At 38.2% G+C, this 22,976-nt stretch overlaps 2 protein-coding genes across 4 annotated transcripts in view; both read right to left on the bottom strand.

The window, feature by feature from the left end:
• Positions 1–285: 285 nt before the first annotated feature.
• On the bottom strand, positions 286–12,203 carry Mterf2 (mitochondrial transcription termination factor 2). Its single transcript, XM_047548013.1, has 3 exons — positions 12,021–12,203; positions 10,336–10,455; positions 286–3,917 (listed from the first exon to the last, which is right to left on the bottom strand). The coding sequence occupies exon 3, from the start codon at positions 3,878–3,880 to the stop codon at positions 2,729–2,731; it is 1,152 nt and encodes a 383-aa protein (XP_047403969.1). The 5' UTR covers positions 3,881–3,917; positions 10,336–10,455; positions 12,021–12,203; the 3' UTR covers positions 286–2,728.
• A 3,526-nt stretch (positions 12,204–15,729) lies between these two features.
• Positions 15,730–22,976, bottom strand: part of Cry1 (cryptochrome circadian regulator 1) — a 75,665-nt gene continuing 68,418 nt past the window's right edge. For 2 of the 3 annotated variants that reach the window (XM_047548746.1, XM_047548748.1), the window contains exons 11-13: positions 17,373–17,444; positions 17,195–17,298; positions 15,730–16,363 (exon numbers count right to left, since the gene is read on the bottom strand). In XM_047548746.1, coding sequence (XP_047404702.1) covers positions 17,195–17,298; positions 17,373–17,444 — 176 coding nt within the window. In that variant the 3' untranslated portion in view covers positions 15,730–16,363. The remainder of the gene's footprint in view (positions 16,364–17,194; positions 17,299–17,372; positions 17,445–22,976) is intronic. The other variant, XM_047548747.1, reaches the window with a different exon arrangement.

Raw genomic sequence — 22,976 nt, forward strand, 5'->3', positions numbered from 1 at the left:
CAGTGGGCAGGAATGAGAAGCAGTGTCCTATACCATCCAATTTAATCAGCATGAGGTGTATGACAGAAACATGTTTTTACAACACAGAACTTTCAACATTGTTAGTTGAATTTCCTGTACCACTTTTGAATTCCTGTCAGTCACAACTTTTCCAACTTAGGTCCTGAAACAAATAGGGCTGTTCAATAGCTAGTCTTCCCTTCTGGTGTTTACATTCAATGTAGGCTGTTTGATTTACCAGGGTAATATGAAGCTTGCTGGAATAATTCCAGGTGATCATACTCATTGTGGCAACAAATTTTATTTTTTCTGTAGAAATAAGTTAAATGTAATTATACACAAATTGAAGACAATTTAATTTTATTATTAGAGCCTTTTCTCAAAGAAGAAATGAAAATGACTAGTGTTCAATGTAAGAATAGTTCCCCCTACTATGTTGTAGATTTTCAGTTTTTAAAGTTTTATTTCATATGGAGATAGGAGAATGTTAAGAATGGAAAAAAGACAAAGCAAAGGGGCTGGGGAGATAGCTCAGTCGGTAGAGTGCTAACCTTGCAAGCACAAGGCCCTGGGTTCGATCCCCAGCACCGCAAAAAAAAAGACAAAGCAAAACTATTTCAGAGGCCAAAGAACAATGGAACGGAATTTGGCCTAAGGGAAGATAAAATCAGTATAATTGCTTGACTGACCATGAGTGTGGATCTAATTTTTAAAAACAGTAATCTTCAAATTAGAATAAGCTATAGTTGTATTTTCTAACTGTCTCTGATTCCTTGTGCCTGGCTGGACTGGAGGACTTAGGATTTTAACTTACATATTGATGAATCTCTTTTTAAATTAATGGCCATAAAGCACACATGGCTATTGAAATTTTGCCCAATTCTTTGTCTCCCCTTTCATTGTATGTTCACTTTACTGTCCTCAGATGTCTTTCTCTTATTTCCAACCGTCCCCGTGATTCCTCCCTGATTCTGCTGTCCTTTGTAAAGAGGCAACCAGACAGCCCCTCCTGCCTTGCACTCCACCTGTTCCCATCAGTCTGCCTGCATCTGTTTCCATGCTCTGTGGACTGGGACTAGAGTCCCTGCTCCACCAGTCGATCCTCCTGCCCTTCCTCAGGGATATTAACCTTGCAGTTTTCTATTCTCTTTTTTTGTGTCTCTTGGGTTGTACTCTTCAGCATATAAACATGTTCTTTAAACAAAGATTAATCTTAAAACTTCATTTAAAATTTTTCCTTCACAGCAAAATTTCTTGAAAAACTTAAGTTCTTGACTTTTCCTGGTCTCCCATTCTCTTCTCAGTTCACTCCAGTTGGACTTCTCACCTTCTTCATTACAGCCGAAAACCCTTGACAGGGTTAACCAATAATTTCCTCTTTGTGTATCTGCTAGTCATCTCTACCATAGCTGACCTCCCATTGGCACTGAGTGTTACAGACCGTGTCCTCTTTTCTTCCTCTGATCAACTTTTCCCACGCTCAGCCAGCTGTCCTATTACAAGTCTACATTCCAGACAATCTCATCTAGACCCATGGCTTTAAATACATAGTATACAGATGGTCCTCAAATGTGTACCTCCAGTTCTGACTTCCAACAACTCCAGACTTAGTCATCTGCACATTTGACATCCCTGCTAGAATGTTTAATAGGCATCTCAAAATGGACATCTAATCACCAAGGCAAATGTACATCCTATAACATTCTAAACTGAGATACTTTCAAGAGAGCACCAGACAGTGTGCAAGGAAGAGACTGCGTTACTGATTTATGCCAGGACAGACTATGCACGTGTTCCCCGTCACACTTAGAATGAGATCCTTTTTATTCATGAGGTTTGGACAGAAGCCAGATCTGAACAAATCTGGGTTCTGTTACTTGGCAGCTGAGTACAGCATTTCTAAGCTTCAGTTTCCTCATCTGTAAATGAGGAAAGTAATGCATTTAAGTGTTTCATGAGAGAGATAATGGTTGATTTGTTTCAAAATGACCACAAAGGTAGGCTCTGTACTATTTTTGGATTAGTAATACTTGATTCCCAAAAGTATTCATCCCAAACACAAGTTGTTTTCCAAAAAAATGTGTCAGAAGCTTGCTAATGCTTCACTAACACTAAGCTACAGTTCAGAGCAGAGTAAGGTTTCAGGGCTGGTAGTGAGGAAGACTGGATCTACATCTTTAATAAAACATACTTACAATTAAATGTTCCCATATTTTGAATTAAGAGAGTCTCATTTTTTAGACATGATTCACTTACAAATTTCACACTGATGTGCCATTTAGTAAGTAGTACAAGAGGTTTTGGAATAATAGTTTGTCAAATTACCAACTTTTAAAAAGTGAATTTTTTGTTTGGGTTTTCTTTTTGGTACTAGGGATTGAACCCAGAGGGCTTTTACAACTAAGCCACATCCCCAGCCATTTTTATTTTTTGAGACAGGGTCCCACTAAGTTGCTTAGGGCCTTAGTTGCTGTGGTAGGCCTTGAAGTTGGGGTCCTCCTTCCTCAGCTTCCTGAGTTACTGGGATAACAGGCGTGCGCCACCACAACCAGGTTGTATTTTAAAATACAGCAAATGAGTCACAGATCATCTGTTCAGAGGTAACAAACAGCTCAGAAGCTAGGTCCTTAAAATTGCTGGTGCCTATAAACTGCCTGAATTGCTGAAGTCTTGTTATGAGAGTCTGTTTCATCTTTATTGTTAGGAAGAAGTAACATCAGTCGGTAAGTCATTCTTCAACATTTAATGGTGCCACAGGGTTAAATAATGGCCTTTCTTTTTTGGCTTGAATTTTTCCAAAGTTAGTTTCAAACTCTTTTTTTGTTCCATTTAGATTTGCTAGGTGTCCGTCCTTTATTTTGTAGCCTAAGGAATTTAGTTTCCTTATTCTGTACTGAACTATCTGTGGTGTTAATTCAAGAACCATTGGCGTATCTCTTATCTGAGCTATGGAAATTCCTTCTTTCAATAGTCCCTGAATTCTCTCCTCTAAAACTGGAACAGAATAATAGAGAAGAGCAGGACATTTCAGAACTAACTGTTTCAGGTCATGCTCTGTGCATTCAAAAGCATTTTTAGAGAAGGAAATACTGTTTTGGATACCTCTTGGACATAGTTGGAAAATAAATCCTTTGAGTTTGGACAGAAGTTGAAGTATTTCAAAATTTGTAAAGCCTTGCTCCTGGAGAAACTCTAGTGTTTCCTTTATAGTTGTAGGAGACTTTAGCAAAATAAATGGATTTTGACTTAATAATTTTAGTAGCCAAACTTTCATGTTGGCCTCAGAGCCACCTATATTTAGGTAATTCTCTTGGAGGAGCCTTATCATTTCCTTATTATTCTCAACAGGATTATGAAAAATACTGGATGCAGTTGTCAGAAATCTACTAATGACTACATTCTTGAGTCCCAGCTCTTGAAAGAACTGAACATTCAGTTTCAGGTTCTCCTGGTCCTTAACAGTAAAGAAAGATTCTGGAAACTGCTCTATTAACTTAACTAACTCTTCCTCATTTTTGCAGACCAACTGCCAGAGTTTTCTCTGGGTGTCAACAGCAGCTGGATTACAGACAATTGCTTCTGGGCAGCGTTCCAAAATACTGGCTATTACAGCCTCATCTGCACCTAGTTCTTGTAAAATATTTGCAACTTCTTCAACATAGGTTTCATCCTCCAGAAGTACCCATCCTTTTAATTTACGAATTTTCCTAACGTCAACTGAAAATTTACAGAGCTTTTCTACTGTTCTTTCATTTTCTTTGTTTGACTTTCTATCCGTTGTAAAGTATGCTAAAAAAGATTTGCAATTTGGAGTTGATTGCATCTTTCTGAAAAAATACAGCCTGCAGGGCTGGGATCTCACCAGCAGCTTCCACAACATGCCTGTGATCTAGTGCGTACTTCCCACGGAGTACAACCTATAAGAGAGAAGATGAAGGTTTTCAATGTAAGGAGTGCTATCTTTCAGAACATAGACACTGACAAGTTTGAGTTCTAAGTAAGTGTGGATGAAAACAAAAATTGATTTAAGTTAGAAAAACTATTTGTGGTATATTTAAATATTCTTTTGAACAAAGTAATTATACTTCACAACTTGAACACATCTTTCTACATTGTCTATTTGAGATTTGCTACAACCTTGTGAAATAGTTACTTCCGCTTTATAGATCACTGGTGTCCTGAGACCACGAGAGTTGGTGAGACTCCAGCTCTGTAGGCTGTGTTTCTTTCAGAAGATGCAGCCAACTCCAAAATTCACTCTTAGGCCTCAAAAAAAATTTTTTTTCACACATATTTGCCTTCCTATAACTGCTGTTTTCTTTGGAGACATATATTCCACATACACACACACCGAAATGTTTTCCATTTTTCAAGTTGATGTTTAGCTGAAGCATACTTAGTAGGAAAGCGGGGGTTATCTCTAATTTTGTATTTTAAATATTTTTGCTGAAAAGATACCATAAAAATTAGTCAGTTTATTTTAAATGAGTTAATAATAAATCTATGCTTGTTTTATTAAATTTATGTGAATGGAATTTCTTTTAAAAATCCAGAATTAAAATAAGTCTTGATCAGGAAAATGAGAAGTACCACATGCCTGCCTCAGTGGGGCCATGAGAAATGGACAGCTGTAGAATGGTGGCCACGTCTTACTAGCCTTGCCTGCTGTCCCCACTGGACATCTTTGGATATCATGAGGTGTGATACTGTGTCTGGCACTGCAGCCTTTGCCCTGCCGGGGTGCAGCACTCCACCATCACTCTGTAGGGTCCTGCTGGGCCCAAGAATTAAACTGACATAAAATAGAGTAACTGGAGAAAAGCAGAGTTTAATCCAAGTTTTACATTACATGGGATTCATCATAAGACGACCCCAAGAAATAGTTTAGAGTTAGTTTTACTAAACCAGGCAAATAATAGTACACTATGAAAAAACAACCAAATTATGTGAGGGGGATTTAAAGATAAGAATTATTTTAATAAGATCTGCACAGAATTCTTTCAGTCTCTACTTCGCATCCTGAGGCTAAAGATACTAAATCCTCTTGGTGTAGGGAGGGTGCCTTTCACATGAGAATATCATCTGCTTCTAAGAAACAAAAGAGGCCAGAGTGCTCTTGCTCCTGCTGTTTGTCAAGTGTCTTTAATTCAAAACAGCCAGAAGCGTGGTATATTCTTTAACCTCTTCACCACTGTTTCTTTTGTCTGTAGTCATGAAAACACACCTGGTTTAACTCTGAGTTCTGAGTGTTCCTAAGTGTCTCAGTCCTGCCACAAGAGCATGTATAGTACTGGGCTGTTTAGCTAGTTTGCAGCTCCCAGGAGTATTTGTAGGTTTGAAGAGAAAGCTCAAAAACAGTTCTTTCTAATTCCTGCCATTATCTGCCAAGGACCCCTGACCTTCAGCCTATCATAATTAATCCAAATAAATGATTATTCTATAAGGAAAAATAAGAATGTTTCCGTTTTATTGCCATTTGTAATGATAGCTCACTGTTAGTGCCTGTGGAGACTAAAACAATTGTAGGCATAGTTTTTGTTTTACTTTTGGTGGTTCAATTTTTTATTTTTCCTAGAAAATCCCTAGTACCATTAGCCAAGCTGAAAACAAAGTGTTTTCAAAGAATTCTAAGAAAACCATCAATTTTAACAGAAGGAGGAGGTATAGCATAATAAGCACAGGGCTGGGGCCTGCCTTCCCACTCCCTGCCTTCGAGACCCTGTTAGCTTTGGCCTCCCGTGCCAGGTTCTGCAGCCAGACTGCCCATGCCTAGTCCTGGCTCTGACTTAGGGAGCATGGTCATTTAACACCAAACCACAGTAATGGTTTGAGTAGTGCTTCATGGTAAACGTTCAGTGAGTATTAATAATGACAGTGGTTATCATAATGTGGAAAGAACAGCATTGAAACGTCACAGGGAAACCGGGAGGGTTAAAACGCACATCAAGTCCTTTGCACAGTGACTGGTACCTAGTTAAGTACTTAATAAATGGTAGCCATTACTGGAAATTTCTGGAGCCAAAGTCTCACACTAATATGACTTTAAATGTTTAGACAGAAGTATATTATTTATAAAGGGTAACTGAAAACTAAATGCTTCAGGTTTCCAAAACAACTGTACAAAATCAATACATGCGCTGCAGAAGTTGCCACATTCTGAAAAGACAAAGTTCTCATAATCGTCACTTAACTGTTCATATTTTGACATCTATGTCCACTTCTTTTCTCTTTCTCCCTATTTATTATAATTCTTCAAATATACGAAGCAAGGCTGCCTTGCACATGGGCATCGTGTCCTGAATTCGGCATATAAAGTGAAAATTGCAGATTCAGAATGCCCTGGCAAGTCCAATACGGCCAGGGTTCTTCAAGGGTTTGAACAGATCCTGATGTCTGCTAAGCACTGGATGAAGCACTTGGCTTGGTCTGAGGTTACATTTGTCACAGTGACAGATCCTAAACACTGAAGCCACAATGACCATGGTAAGGTACTCTGATGGACAGGCTCCTGCCAAATGATGCGAAGAGAAAAACTCCCATTTTGTTTACTCCAAGGTGAAGTGGAGTGTGTTCAGGCGAGTTGTCAGAACAACTGACAACTGAGCAAACCCTGGTCTGTAGAAATGAAAAGCACAAATGCTATAGTTTATGTTCATCACATATACGATTTATTCTCTGCTTTCATTTACCTGCTGTTAAGTATTTAACTGGGGTATTAAAAACACTGTAAACATTTAAAACGAGTACATGATATATGGGATAGATTTATTATTTGTAATTCATTCCTGATATTGTGCACTTGGGTTATTTGCAGTTTTGCTATATGCTGAGTATCTCTGCACATTTTACATGTTTTTCCTTTAGGATGAATTCCTAGAAACAGAATTTCTGGAGAGGAGGTGTGTGAACATTTGGAAAGCTAAGTTGCTAAATTACTGTCTTTGGCTTATTTTGCTTAGTGTGATGTTTTCAAAGTCATCCATGTTGTAGCAAGTGTTGGCACTTACAGTGGTTAAAGGAAGTTTCCTTTCCCTCTTATTACTCCTACTGCTTTTAAGCATCAGATAAACAGTTAAAAATTCATTCATCTTTGCTTTTATATATTTGTTTGAATATGAAACATTAGTTCCTATAGTTCATTTGAAATTTCTGAATGTTAGCTGAGAATCTGAGTATCAATAGTTATCTCCGAGCATTTCTGGGAACAATTCTTTCCTTCCCCATGATTTGTCATATAGCAAATGTAGCTTTTGTTTTTAGATAGTCTCCCTCCCCATCCTCTTAGGTGGCAGTCCCCTGAATGGGCCAGGGGCTCAGCAGTTCTGGCCTTTGCCTCATCCTTGGCTCCCTCTGCCAGACCATCCCAAAACAATCTCTGGTCAATTCATTCTTCTGCACCTCCCACTAATAGTCTCAAATTTTAACTCAGACCTCTAGCCTCCCCTCATCTCTGTTCCCTTCTTCACTATCAACCAATGTCCTTGCCTCTCACCTGTGCAAAGAAAGAAGAGCAACTTACACACCAAACAAATCTGCAGGATGTCCCGCCCTACCGCTGTGCTTTCATTTCCACTTCTCTGCTGATCCCAAAGCCCTTATTTCTCACCTGGAGGCACTCACTGAAGGCACTGCAGGTTCAGTAAAGCAAATGTCACAATAACGCGAGTTACGCTTTTGTGTTCCCAGCACATAAAGAAGTCATGTTTACACTCTACTAAGTGTGCAATACCATTACTTCTAAAAAATTATGTACCTTAATTTAAAAATACCTCATTTGTAAAAAATGTTAATGATTACCTGAGCTTCAGCAAGTTGTAATCTTTTTGCTGGTGAGGATCTTGCCTCCATGATGCTGCTGGCTGTAACTCAGGATGGTGGTTGCTGAAAGTTGGGGTGACTATGACCTTTTCTTATAATAAGACCACAGTGAAGGCTGCTGCACTGATTGACCCTTTCGTAAAAGAACTCTGTAGCATATGATGCTGTGTGATAGCATTTTACCTATAGAACTGTTTTCAGAATTGAGCAGCCGGTCCTCTCGGACCTGCCACTGCTCTACCAGCTACATGTGTGTAGTATTCTTACTCCTTTGTTGTCTTTTCAACTGTTCACAGTGTCTCCACCAGAACAGGCTCAATCTCAAGAAACCATATTCCCATCTTGGCCATAACGAGGCAATTCCTTATTTTTTTAAAGTTTTATCACAACATTGAACAATTCACTCACATGGTTAGGCTCCCTTTCCAATTCAACTTCTCTTGTTACTTCTGCCATACCTGCACACGCTTCCTCCACTAAGTCCTGAACACTTCAAAGTCATCCACAAGGATTGAAACCAACCTCTTCCAAACTCCTTTTAATTGATATTTTGACTTCCTCCTGTGAATTGTGAATATTCTTAATGGCATCTAGAATGGTGAATCCTTTCTGGAAGGTTTTTCAATTAACTCTACCCATATCCATAGGGGACTCACTATGGCAGTGATAGCTTCATGACATGTATTTCTTAAATATTAATATTTGAAAGTAAAAATTACTCCCTGATTCATGGGCTTCAGAATGGATGATGTGTTAGTAGGCACAAAAATATAACATTAACCTTGCACATCTCCATCAGAGCTCTTAGGTGAGTAGGTGCACTGTTAGTGAACAGTAATTTTTGAAGGGAATCTTATTCTGAGCAAGTCTCAATATTGAGCTTAAAATATTTAGTAAACCATACTGTATAAAGATGAGCTGTCATCCAGGCTTTGTTGTCCCATTTATACAGCATAGGCAGGGTAGATTTAATCTAATTCTTGAGAACTTTGAGATTTTCAAATCTCAAAATTAGCACTAAATTAGCACTATCTTCAACTTAAAGCCGTAAAGTTCATCAGTCCCGAACAAGAGAGTCAGTCTGCACTCTGCAGCCAGGCACTGACTTCTCTTTATCTATGAAAGTCCTAGAAGGAATAGTCTATAAGGCTGTTCCATCTACACCAAAAATATTTTATTTAGTGTAACCACCTTTGTCAATTACTTAGCTAGATCTTCTGGCTAACTTGCTGCAGGATCTCCATCAGCAATGGCTGCTTCACCTTGTACTTCCATGTTATAAAGATGACTTCTTTCCTTAAGACTCATGAGCCAACTTCTGCTAGCTATAAAATTTTTTTCTGCAGCTTCCTCACTCCTCTCAGTCTTCACAGAATTGAAGAGAGTTAGGGCTTTGGTCTGGATTAGGCTTTGGTTTAAGAGACTGGCTGGTTTGCTCTTCTATCCAGACCTCTGAAACTGTTTCCATATCAGTAGAAAGGCTGTTTTGCTTATTGTTCACGTGTTCACTGGAGTAGCACTTTTGGTTTCCTTCAAGAACTTGTCTTTTGCATTCAGAACTTGGCTCACTGGCACAAGAGTCCTGGCTTGGGCCTACTTTAGCTTTTGACATGCCTTCCTCACTAAGCTCAGTCATTTATAACTTTTGATTTAAAAAGTCAGAGATATGCGATTCTTCCTTTCACCTGAACACCCAGAGGCCATTTCAGGGTTATTAATTGGCCTTCTCAATACTGTAAAAAGGAAATTTGACGAGAGAGAGAGACACAGACAGGGAATAGCTAGTTGATGGAACAGTCAGAAAAAGTGTCAAATTCGCCATCTTACCCGGTGTTATAGTTCATGGCACCCCAAAACAATCACAATAGCAGTGTCAAAGGTCAGTAATTTCAGATCACCATAACATATATAGTAATAAAAAAGTTTGAAATGTTGCAAGATTTACCAAAATGTGACACAGAGAGAGTAAACACATGTTGTTGGAAAAATGGAGCAAACAGACTTGCTGCTTGAAGAAAGCTTGTCACAAACCTTTGATTTTTTAAAAAAGACAAAATAAAACAAAACAAAACAAAACAAAAAACAGCAACAAAAAGACCAGAAACAAGAACAAACCCCAGGGTGTCTATGATCACATTGCAATTAAGTGAAGCAGTATAAAATGAAGGATGCATGTATTCCCTCCTTCGGCTGTATCCTCCATGGTTCTCGCTGCACCTCAGAAAGCTACAACCCACTTTTTCTTTCCCCCTACTAATTCTTGCAGATCCTCTGTTCCCTCTTCTACTTATTTAGCTCTCAATAAGGACAACTTCCATGCGATTAGAACCGATGAGTAGTTTCAGAGCCTCTCTCTCGATTTCTGCAGCTTTCAGCACAGTTGATCTTTCTCAAAATATTCTCTCATTTGACTTCTAGGACGCTCAACTCTCCTGGTTCTCCTTCCCACACTTGAGGCCACCCTGTTTCTGTCTCTGCAGGCTCATATTCAAGGCTTGATTCTCAACCCTCTCTTACCTTTCAGTCTCTCCCTAGAGGTTCTGTCTTTGTCCAGGGCTTCAGTTCATTATCAGGGCTTCTCTCCAGCTTCTCAAAATCTGATCTTGTCACCTCTGTGCAACAGACTTTTCAGTGGCACTTTAGGACAAAGACAAAACATGGAACTGCTTTACCACAGTCTGTAAGGCTCTACCACCACCTGAATCCTCATTTCTCTCCCCCTCACCAACCAGGCCTACTTCCTCAGTTCCTGGTGCTCTACCTGTTCCCACTGCGTGGTTTTTGAAGACTGTGGGCTATTCTCCATGCTCAAAATGCCTAATAACTCCTAAGCCAAAGTGTCATTTTCTCAAGGAACAGTTTCCTGACCTTTGGAATAAAGTCTACTGTTCCCATTACAGGCTTTTATGTTCACGACTGCAGTTCTGTTCCACTTTATTATCACAGCTGCAGCTGTTCATGCACTGTCTGTATATTCTAGAAGGGCGGAGACTGTTTACCATCACTGACTCTAGGAGGCATTCCCCGCCCTCCTGTGTACTCTCCCATCCCCCAGTACCCTGCTCTTGACCTTAATGTAGCACTTACATTACTCTTGTGAGTTTTTCATTCATTCAATGAGTAAGTGTTTTGTTTAAGCTCAAGCTTTTCATCAGGTTTCATGCTAGGCAGTAACTCTTCTGCTAAAACACTTGCTCATGCTTTTCTTGGGATCACATACCATCTGAGAATCTGAGAGCCACAAACTCTTTTCAGAAACAAAAACCACCACTCAGACTCACATTTTGCAAGATTCATGAACACCCTGGGGCCCAGCCATGAACAACCTATCCTAAATTTACAAGAAGTTGGTTTGCAGGGGGGAAAAGTCTGTACTCTTTGAGATGGAATGAACAAGTCAAGTTCATAAGGCAACTTAATGTAGAGGGTAAAACTGTGCGTTCTTGGAGCCAACCTGCCTGGGCTTAATTCCTGATCATGTGATTTGAGTAAGTTACCTTACCTGTCTGTGCCTTGGTTTTGGGCAACAGGAAAATGGGAGCACTGCTTCCTGTGATGGTGAAAAGAGCTACACTTTTCAGAATATTTAAAATAGTCAAATATTTTAGAATATTTAAATATTTGCATATATGCTGAGTTATTAAATCAACATGACAACTGATTTGAAAAACACGTGCAGGTAAAGCAGCCTGCCTAAGGTTGCTCAGCTCATAAACGCTTGACCTGGAATTCAACCCAACAGCCTGTCCTGAGTCCTGCTCTCAGCCCTGTGCCCTACATATATATAGTAATGTCTTAGGGAATGTTTTCAGCCACTTGTGGCCTCTTCTCTGATGTCTCATGCTTCCTAACCATTTCTGAGGAGTGAAATCCTATAATTGAGCCTATTAAAAAACTTGTAATACAGTCCCCTCTATATCAACATTGCTTCCATTAAGTTCTACTTTTATGACATATGATCTGCTGACAGTTCCAAAAGAAGCCCGACGTTTACATGCAAGGAAACATGAAAGTACAAGGAAGAGACTTCCGGGTCAGGGAAGGGCTTCATGGCACACGTGGGGCCTGCCTTTTCCTGAGACGCTTTCCAGCTGCAGTGCCCGGCCTCGGCCCAAGCCAGGCAGGCGGTTTCGCAGTGGGCACCCGGCCACCCCGCTGGTTGTGAGGGTCACCCCGGGGGGTTGTAAGAAGGGGCGACTCACCTGCCGGCGTCCGCTCCAAGCAAGGGACAGGGAGCGCTCGGGTCCCTGACTCCGCCCTTCTTCCCTCCCCAGGCAGCCGAGATCTGCTGTCTTCCTGAGGCTGCGGCCAGGGTCCTCGGTCCAGGGGCCCTGGTCCAGGGGCCCAATCAGCTTCACACAAGCCGGCAAGCAGCGTGGGTCCAGTCACCGGGACCCTTTGGCTGTGGCCAATCAGAGCTCAGGAAACTGGTGCGCCTGCAGCCACGCCCCTGTGCCCCCAACGCAGCCAATAAGAGTGCGGGACACAGGCTGCGAACCCCTCCCTCACGCCGCAAAGGCGGGGAGGCGGGGGCGCCAGCGTGGGAACCAGCTGTTCGGGATGGTGCCTGTAGCCGGCAAGGACCGCCAGCGGCGCTTCCATACCCCTCCTTCCCAGCCACTTTAAGAAACTTGAAGTTCCAGTCACTTTGCTTCTTAATGATCGCCACTGACCCATAAGAAAAAAAGGTATAATTTAAAAACTTCTTAGAGCCATTTAGAAGTCTCAGGATGTTTTTTTAAAGACACCCAAACCCAGCTCCCACCCTCTCAGCAGTTAGTGACCCTGAGTTCCGAAAAGCCATTCATCTCTTTTCCTCTCCCTGACGCCTTCATCAGAACACTCTCCTTTCTGATGAACGGCATTCTGATTACTTGTGACGCCCAGCCTCATACACTATTTAATTCCTTCTTAAAGCCAGGCTCAATGTCTTCGTCTATTCTCATATCCATGCAATAAAAAACCTTCATGGTATGCCTGTTGGGTGCCAGGCATATGAAACAGCAATGAGAAGACAGTGGTGCACAAGGGGGAATAAAATATATTTCGTATCCTCATGGAATGTAAAGACGTTAACGACCAATAACATGATTAATCACCAGTAGAGTTAAGTGCTACCAAGGACAGTGCCCTGACTCTGACCCGGCTATTCTGTTTGTATGGAGGTTGAGTCAGGAAGACATGATTTCCCAGGTGGGTGATCCCTGCTGTCAGGTGTTTACAGCCCCACACTCTCAGTTCTGACTGCCCTGTCACCTTATGGAACGATTACCTTGGGTACTGATTATTTTCCTGTGAACAATGGTTGGCACACAGTAGGTACTCAGGAAATGTTAATCAAATCGTTTAAGTGTAACCTTAGCATGCACTTTATATTCAGCAGGCTTTATTGAAAGGAAGAGACCCTTGGACTTTAATGGAAAGAGTAGCAGCAAGAAACCTGGCTCCTGATCTCAAGATCAACTCTGATCTCCAGGATATTCTAGAAGTAACTGAGCAGTTAATATTAGTAGGGAGCAGGGGGTTCTTGTTCAGTAACCCTTCTGCCTCTGACTCTCTTATATAAAAACTCTTTATTATTCATTGCATGCTTCTTCTTGAAATACAAGATTTGAGGTTTGAATTAACCAACGTGTCACTTTCACTTAGGAAGAGGGAATCAGAGTAGGATTCAGAAAAGAGAAGGAAGTTAAAGAATATTAGCTCAGGATTTACAACTATCTGCTACAATCACTGGTCAGGAGAGAGGGGCAGAATGTGCACCACGAGCTGGAAGCTTGCACTAGGCTCCATGTGACTGTGTGAGGAATGGTAATTGTGTGCACTACAATCAAAACTTGAAAATGACCAATTCAGCTATACCAGCCGTATTAAATAAATGCTACCCAAAGTTTTCCACCCCAAATGTTTGAACAGCACATTTCCTGGACCATACAATCAGTGGACCAAACCCTTAGCTAGAGAAATGACGGAGAGATTATTACACAGATTACCTTCAAAAAATGACAAACGTGTTTTTTTTTTATTATTGTATACAAATGGGATACATGTTGTTTCTCTATTTGTACATGGAGTCAAGGCATACCATTTGTGTAATCATAAATTTACATAGGGCAATGATGTTTGATTATTTTTTTCCCATCCCCCCCACCCCTCCCACCCTCTTTTCCCTCTATACAGTCCTTTCCTCCATTCTTACCACCCTCCTTATCCCTAACCCTAAACCTAACCCTAACCCTAACGCTAACCCCTCCCACCCCCCATTATATGTCCTCATCCGCTTATCAGCGAGATCATTCGTCCTTTAGTTTTTTGAGATTGGCTTATCTCACTTAGCATGATATTCTCCAATTTCATCCATTTGCCTGCAAATGCCATAAACAAACGTGTTTTAATTATGGGAATTCTGCTATTTCTAGTATATATGGGATGCATCAAAAATAATGAAGGCTGGGAATGTAGCTCAGTGGTAAAGGCATGGTGGGCAGGGGCAGGGATCAGCCTTACATCTCACATTTACTAATTTAAGCAAATGTGAAAAAAGTAAGGGCTCTGTTTAGGTTCATTCAAAAGCCTGGCTCCCTCAACTCAATTTTTTGAAGTTGTTGCAGTTTTTGGTAGTAAGAATTCAACAAGTATTTGCAAAACAAATAAAAGGTCTTAAACTGGTAAGATTTATAGATCTCTAGCCCTTCTAGTACTGTATTTGTATGTAAGTGCATCTGCTTAACTGTATCACACTGATTGATATCACTCTTTCCCTTTCAGAGATTCCTTTTAATCAAGATTTAGACCAAATTGAAAATGTTTTTCAAAAAAATCTCTTAAAAAGCAATACAAAATCACCCTGTGTTTATAAGTTGAAATAATGTTCTATTATGAAAATGCTTATTTACTCACATTAAAACTGGATCTTTCCCCCAGATGGTGATGATAAATCCCACCCAGGACTCTGTTTCTCCATTTTGCATAGTACACTTAGGTTCACAGAGTGGGATGCGAAGTATGGCTATTGTGAAAAACAATTCAAATATTACTCTTTTTTTAAACAGTGGTGAAAAAAGAAGATAAGCCACAAGCTTTTTCCTTTCCTTTTTTCAGTAATGGAATTTTTTGATCATTGTTAATTCATTATCCAGTATATATTTTAAAAAAATGCATATCATCTAAAATATGTTGTTTCTGCATTTTGACTGAAATTTATCTTAACTTACCTTTAAGTATAATTATTGTTGTGAATACTTGTCACTACTAAAGATGGGAAAATGAAAGGTCACTGTTTATAACTGAGAACAGTAAGAACCAGTCTACTAGGGAACAGTAAGGGGTAATAGCAATGGTAGTAACAATCACAGCAGCTAACCAGAGCTGTGGCACATGGCCATGTAGACTGTGTACTGTACAATCCAGGGAGCTGCACAACATGGCAGCCCTGCAGGTAACTTTCATGGAGTACCTGTCCACACACCAGGCACTGCTATGAGCATTTTATATGGAACTGGATTATGAAGCTGATACTACTTTCATCCCCATTTTATAGATGAGAAAAAGAAGGCATAGAAGGTTAAGGTCTTGCCCAGGATCTCAAAGTTAATAAGGGCACAGCCAGGCACTAGACTCTAGAACTCACTCTTAACTGTTGTCCCATTCAGTCTGACTTATAAACTCCCTTGGTTCCCAAATAATCCCTTTGGTTCTAAATCTTTCTTGCGTATAATTTTGAAAAAATGTTGTTTTACTGAAAATATGGTAGCAGCTCCTTCATTCACAAGTGACATGTAGTTTCATATAATCTGTCTCTGTAATTTGTAATCATATCTCACATGCCAATGCTCTCTCTCTTACCAAAAACAAACAAAAAAGGGGTGAGGGTAAGAAAGAGAGAAAAAGAGAAACCCAAGTACACAAGAGTCCATATTTGCATATACTTTAATAACAAAGTCACTTTAGCTGCAAATGAACAAAAACAGGGAGACAAGAACTTAACACATGATCCTTCTACAAATTTGGGCCCAAAAAGGCATACATGAAGCTTTAAGACATATATTGTCCGTGTTAACAGAGACTACACCTACTAATTTTGATTATGCATATTTTCTAAAACATTATTATGAAAGAGTGCAAAGTTACATCAAAACAATGTCAAAAAAATTTTGTCCTAAAATTTTAACAAAGCATTTTAAGAAAGTCTAAAAACCTATTTTTCCCACATTGACTCTCAAAACTTTGAGTTTTATATCAGAATACCAGTTTGCAACTTAAACTTTTACCATACATGAAAAATTATCAAAAATATATTGATGGGTCTATACTAATTGTGACTATATTTACATTAAGCAAATTCTTTTACCAAGTTCTTTATATACAAATTACCACTTGCCCTATGTCAAATTCATTAAAAAGTTAAAAACCACAGAAATGTCATTAGAAATAATGCATTTAAAATGTAACTGCTTTCCATCAGTGAAGAACATTTTTAAATAATTTAAAAGTACGGAATTTCCCAGCAAAGTTCAGCTGCAGCCGTATTCTTCTTGAATGTTATCTGTGATTTAAGGGGGGGGGGGGGGAAACTGAGTAAAGATTGACTGTAAAGAACTAAATGATAAAAATTTAGTGTTTACTTATATTAACTTTAAGAAATTTATAGTCTAATTAGATTGGAAAAAATTGATAAAAATGTTCAATTAAGATAACTGAAGAAACAAAGTCTTTAAAAACTGGCAAATGCACCGTATAAATATCTTCCATGTCAATTTAAATCACAAAATAATATCCCAAATCCAATTAAATTGAATGCAGGCATGGCTTTTGATTCTTTTTTTTTTTTTCCCCTTAATTCTTCTAAAAAGGGCTAACATTTAAAACAATTTAAAACGAATGGGAAAGAATTTAGATTTTATAAGCAGTACAAGAGGTAAAGAATATTCATCAGTATTCAAAAGGCAAAACTTGGGGGTGTGTGATAAGGGGGATCATATTAATGCCATTAAAATAAAGAGGCCACTTAATTGTTTTAGACTCATAGTCATATATCATAGTAAGGAAATGAAAAAGTTGTCTTTTTCCAAGATAAAACTTGACCAAAAAAATCACGAGGTTTTCAAATTTAAAGATCATTGATTCAGATGACCACGAGTGCAGTACTTTGTCCTGAACAGATGCATCTCTCCCATCCAATAATTAATTGATTTTTACAATGATTGTGTAAGAATTTACACCTCAAGATTTTCTGATTTGAAAACAGAAATTAGTTCCATTTAGAAATTATCTTGTTTTTTATGTTAATTATATATTCTTTTTAGAAATACATGACAGTACAGTATATTTTGAATTATATATTCTAAAGCAAGAACTAAAGCAATGAGGTATTTACCTAATTAGTGCTCTGTCTCTGGACTTTAGGACCAACACTCTGTGTGTCCTCTTCCTGACTAGGACGTTTCCCGCTGCTCAGACCAGTGCCCATGGAGCTTCTTCCTACACATTTAAAAAATGCACATTTAAGACAGGAAAGATGAAAAGCATAGTGTGTTCAAATGCTTCTTTCTTACCTTGCTTTAACAGGTGAGTTTGCTGACTGTCTCCATGAGCATAATGTAAAATACCACTCCCTTGAGCGCAACCTGTTTATTTAATACAGTAAAATGACTTAAAATCCAAGATGTATGCATAAAGACTAGAAATCCAAGTTTTAGTATTTGTATCTAAGTTCATTTGTAAAGTTTTCACAATCCTCCCTATAAGCCAAAGATCACATGCCTAAATCAGAAAAATTTAGGCTCACAGACATGTTGACAGTTGAGAGGCAAAATCACTGATAATCATTTTCTAAGAAACATTTTCTTTACCACATGACAATTGAAAACTTGACTATGAAGATAAAATGTAGGGGCAATAGTGAGATAGACATTCTTCCTTTTCTCTTGACCCTTCTTCCACATTCTTCCTTCAGAGCCCCTAAAAAGCATATTTATTTGGAGATGAGGACCTGCCAGAAAGCTAAACAATTCAAATAATACATGAAGGGGCAGATACAGACTAGGTTATCCAGTCTGAGCAGTTCTATCAAGCCTTCCAAAAAGTGTTAGGAGCATGGGTTGGTTAGCATAGACAAGAACATTTCAGAGAAATATTTTTGTTGGTGTGTCCAGATTAAGGAAAATATATGAGCATTCTGGCAGCAGAACAGGTCATTTTATGGTCTGAATAAGACTACTTATTTTTATTTTATGATCATTAAGTATTTCTGGATATAGAATTCAGCTTTTCAGGTACTGAAAACTAGAAAAATGGATGCCCTGGATCATGAATGAGACCTCATAGCAGTAGAACAGACAGCTCTACCGTATATTAATAAACATTTAAATTCACATTACTTTAAAATTTCTAGTTTGGTACTCACAGAATGGTCATTTCTAATTGTACTGAAAATGTACCTTCGGCATTTGGATTTGTAAGGGTGGAGGTCAGATTCTGGATGATGGTAAATCCACCACTCACTGGTGCTACTCTAGGTCTTACCATCTGTGGGGCTTCCCCTAATGGTGACACCTGCCACAAGGCAATACTGTGTAACATTATTTAAAACTACTTCTTTTCCATATTTTTAATTGGTGTATTATAGTTGTACATAATGGTAGGATTTATTGTTACATAATTTGTACATGTACATAGTACAAGTGACATAATTTGGTCAATACCATTCCCCAGTATTTTTCCTTTTTGTTTCCACTCTTTCTGACCCCTCTACTATACTCAACTGATCACGAGATTCCTCCCCACCCCCAATCTTTCTTTTCCTTTTTCCTCTCTAGCTTACACATATAACAGGAAATATATGACCCTTGATCTTCTGAGTTTGGTTTATTTCACTTAACATAATATTCTCAAGTTCCATCTATTTTCCTGCAAATGACATAATTTCATTTTTCTTTATAGCTGAATAAAATTTCATTGTGTATATATGCCACATTTTCTTTATCTATTCATCTGTTGATAGATACCTAAGCTGGTTCCATAATTTGGCTATTGTGAATTGTGCTGCTATAAAATGCATGTGCATATATCACTATAGTATGATTTAATTCTTGAGGATAAATGGCATGGCTGGGTCACATGGTGGTTCCATTTCTAGTCTTTTGAGGAATCTCTATACTGATTTCCATAGTGGTTATACTAATTTATAATCCCAACAACAGTATAAAAATATTTCTTTTTCTATACATCCTCTCTAGCATTTGTTATTGTTTGTACTCTTGATAGCTGTCATTCTGAGCAGAATGAGATGAAATCTAGTAGTTTTGCTTTGTTTCCCTAATTACTACACACCCATTAAACATTTTTTTCATATATTTGTTGGCCATATGTATTACATTATTTAAAACTTCACACAACTATATAAATACACTTAACTGCCACTGAACTGTACACTTAAAAGTGGATAGAAAGGTAAGTTTTATGTTACATATATTTTACCAAAATAAAAAAGTCAACAAATACATTTTTGATTATTGTATTTACTTATAACTTACACATTTACTGAGTGCCTGTTTATTCTATAACAGGTGCTAGGGATACAAATATCACTAAGACATGGAACCTATATTCAAGGAGGACTAGAGAGATATATAAAATCACTAAGTACAAATAAGTGTTATTAGGTACTGGGATAGATGTTAATACAGGATACAATGGTGACTGAGGAAAGAAAGGTCAGTTCTGGAAGATTCTCAGAGGTGAGTCTCAGGATAAGTCATAAACTAGACACCTTGGTTTCATTTTCTCAAGTTAATTCCATTCCTTCCTTCAGTGTTTAGATAAATGAAAAACAGAATATTGAGAGAGAGCAGCCCAACAAAAGAAACAACACAAACTAAATGATTCAACTTTTTTAAAGTTAAAACACACACACACACACACACACACACACACACACAGACAAAACAATAGTATTAGAAATCAGGAAAGTGATTACCTTTGGGGAAGAGGAGAGAAATTAATAAGTTTGATAAATATATTGGGAATTTCCTTAAAAGACTATTTTATTTCTTTAGAGTGCTATGTGATCAGCAGTTATGTTAGGTCTCCAAATTCCCCCCAAATTTATGAACACCACTATTGCCTGTCACTTCCTAATAAAATGTTGTAAATTATGTTTTTTACAATGAAAGAGACTGAGTAGAGAACAGAGTTTTCTGGTCAATTAACCTGCGACCAGCTTAGTCACAAAAATCACAAATCTCTATATTAATGTCTCCAAGGTCTCTCCTGAAATTAAATTTCAGGGAACTCTTTTTTTTTCTACAGTGAAAGTAACATTTATTTATTATAAAACAACATTTATTGTTTCTTTTAAAGTTTTATAAGGACAAGTTTACCCGATCATTTCCTCCTTATATTATGCTACTAATAACAACAAAAGGAATTTTAACTTTTAAAATTCTAACTTAAAAATTAGTATGAGAGGAAAACTACATCAAAAGATATTGAAAAGAAATACAATTAACTTTTAATAGTGATTGTCTCTATTAGCTAGAATTGAAGATGATTGCTGTTCTTTTTTAGGTTTGTTTTTTTAAATTCTCTATTGCAAATAGTCTTTTTTTAAAAAACAGCTTTGATGTATAATTCACATACACATAACCATAAAATTCACCTGTCTTAAGTATACAATTCCATTATTTTGTTTTTGAACTTTTAATATATTGTTTTAGTTGTTGATGGGCCTTTATTTTTATTCATTTCTTTATACATGGTGCTGAGAATCAAATCTAGTGCCTCATATATGCAAGGCGAGTGCTCTACCACTGAGCCACAACCCCAGCCCCTCAGTTCTTTTTCATTTAGCTTTCAAAGTTGTGCAACCATCACTACAATCATTACAGAACATTTTCTGTCACACCCAAAAGATCTCTAACGACCATTTGCTTTCATTCCCCAATCCTATACTGAAGCCCCCAGGCAACCACTAATCTATTTTGTCTCTAAAGATTTGATGTTTATGGGTGGTTCATACAAATGGAATCACGCAGTATGTGCTCTTTCATGTCTGGCCTCTTCAACAAAATGTTTTTAGGTTCCATACATGTTATGTATTGGCATTTTGTTTCTTTTCATGAATAATATTCCATCATATGGCTATATTACCTTTTGGCAATTGTAAGTAAAGTTGATATTAACAATCCTTTATAAGTCTTTGTGTGGACAGACATGTTTTCATTTCTTTTGATACTTAGGAAGAGATTTTCTGGTTTGTACAACAGATTTATATTTAACTTTTTAAGAAACTGCCAAAGTATTTTCCTAAAGTGCTGGTGCTGTTTTATCCCACCTCTCAGGAAGGGTTCCAGGTTTTTTTTTTTTAATTAATCTGCTTCACAATATTTGGTGCTCTCTTTTTAATTTTAGTCATTCTAGGGGTACAGAGTGACCAACTTGCCCCAGTTTGTCTGGCACTTTCCAGGTTATAGCACTGAAGGTTCTGTATCCCAGAAAATTTATCAGTCCTACGCAATCAGTGACAGGTTGTCACCCTAAGTAGGTATAAAGAACCACCTCACAGCTGGGCCTGGTGGCGCACACCTGTAATCCCAGCAGCTCGGTAGGTTGAGGCAGGAGGATTGTAGTTCAAAGCCAGCCTCAGCAATTTAGCGAGGTGCTAAGCAAATCAGGGAGACCTGTCTCTAAATAAAATACAAAATAGGGCTGGAGATGTGGCTCAGTGGTTAAGTGCCCCTGGGTTCAATCCCTTGTGCCAAATGACAAAAACAAAACAAAACAACCTCCCAAAAAACCACCTTACAATATTTAAAATTTGCATTTCTCTACTAATAATGCTGATGAACAGTTAGTTTGTAGTAGAAAAAAAAATGAAAACACCTTGCTATAAGAAACAGATTGCAGTCTATTTTATTATAAAAACATAAATACTTTAAGACATCTATGTATAGCTTATTCCTTTCTTGAGCGCAAAAAATATAAAAAGGAGAGAAGAAAAATGCAGTATGTATTACAGAGACCGAATTTTCCACAGTCATTTAAAAACCTAAACCAAATCATAAACAATCTTGCCCTTTGAGGTGCCGTGTAAGGCACTGTAAGACAGAAGCTTACAGATAGGATAAGAGTAGGACATCAGAGATATGCTTCAGAAGCATGTAAATCCTTTCAAATGGAGCAGAAACCTGAAAGAAGAAAAGCTTAATACTATAGTCAAATCTGCAGATCTTTCCACAGACACTGCTGTTTCCAGGTCTAAATGTTCTTCATCTGACTACCCTAATGCTACCTATACCCACCATACTACAAGGAAATCTCTCCAGTCCTTTCAGCTCCTGTTGATCTCTCCCTTTTCTCTTATTGCCAAGTGGAGGCAGCATCTTACAATTTATCACTTTCTTTCATTTGTTTTTGTTTTCCCTCCATGTGCCCACTTAAACTTGTAAGCTCCATGTAACTTTTTATGGCTTCTGGGTCTTTGGAAAGGCTAATAGAACCCAGCTCCAAAGTGTGTTACAGGCGAGTATTTACAAGATTAGAATAGTCTCAAGATTTATTAATTCTTTATAACATTACAAACTATCTTATATTTATAAATTTGTGAAACAAAATGATCCCAATTTAACTTGCTACCATGATAAGAATCAGACAATAACTCCAAATAAAGAATATAGAATTGAGTGAACTTCTAAGAAGCAGTATATTCCATCATTGTCCACTAAGCAGGCACCTGGAACCTACTGGTACCTATCCCTCTGCCACCTGGTGTTACAATGCTTCACAGAACTTTTGTCCCTCACATTCAAGTGTGGGCTGACAAGCAGGTTGTAAACAGAACAAGAGATACGAAAGAACTTTTGAAATGATATGTTGTTGAGGTTTACTTCAAATTATAGATACCCTGAGAAAGAACGTTTCTGAAATATATGGCATCACTGGCCCATGGATGCGGGAAAGAGTAAGAGCTTCGGGGTTATTCAGACATGGATCTGAATCTTAGCTCAACTTATTAACCATGGGATCTTGGTTAAGCTACCCAACCTCCCCAGGATAAGTTCCCTAACCAAAAAGTAAGGACCTAACCACCAATTCCCCAGAAGGTTATTGTGAATATGTGGGCAAAAATCCACTACTGCTGGGCACAAGGTGGGCAGTGA

The sequence above is a fragment of the Sciurus carolinensis genome, chromosome 4 (genome assembly GCF_902686445.1).
Source record: "Sciurus carolinensis chromosome 4, mSciCar1.2, whole genome shotgun sequence".
NCBI lineage: Eukaryota > Metazoa > Chordata > Mammalia > Rodentia > Sciuridae > Sciurus > Sciurus carolinensis.

Excerpts from the sequence above, each read along its gene's own strand:
- Mterf2 (XM_047548013.1), bottom strand. The coding sequence starts at position 3,880 with ATGTTGTGGAAGCTGCTGGTGAGATCCCAGCCCTGCAGGCTGTATTTT.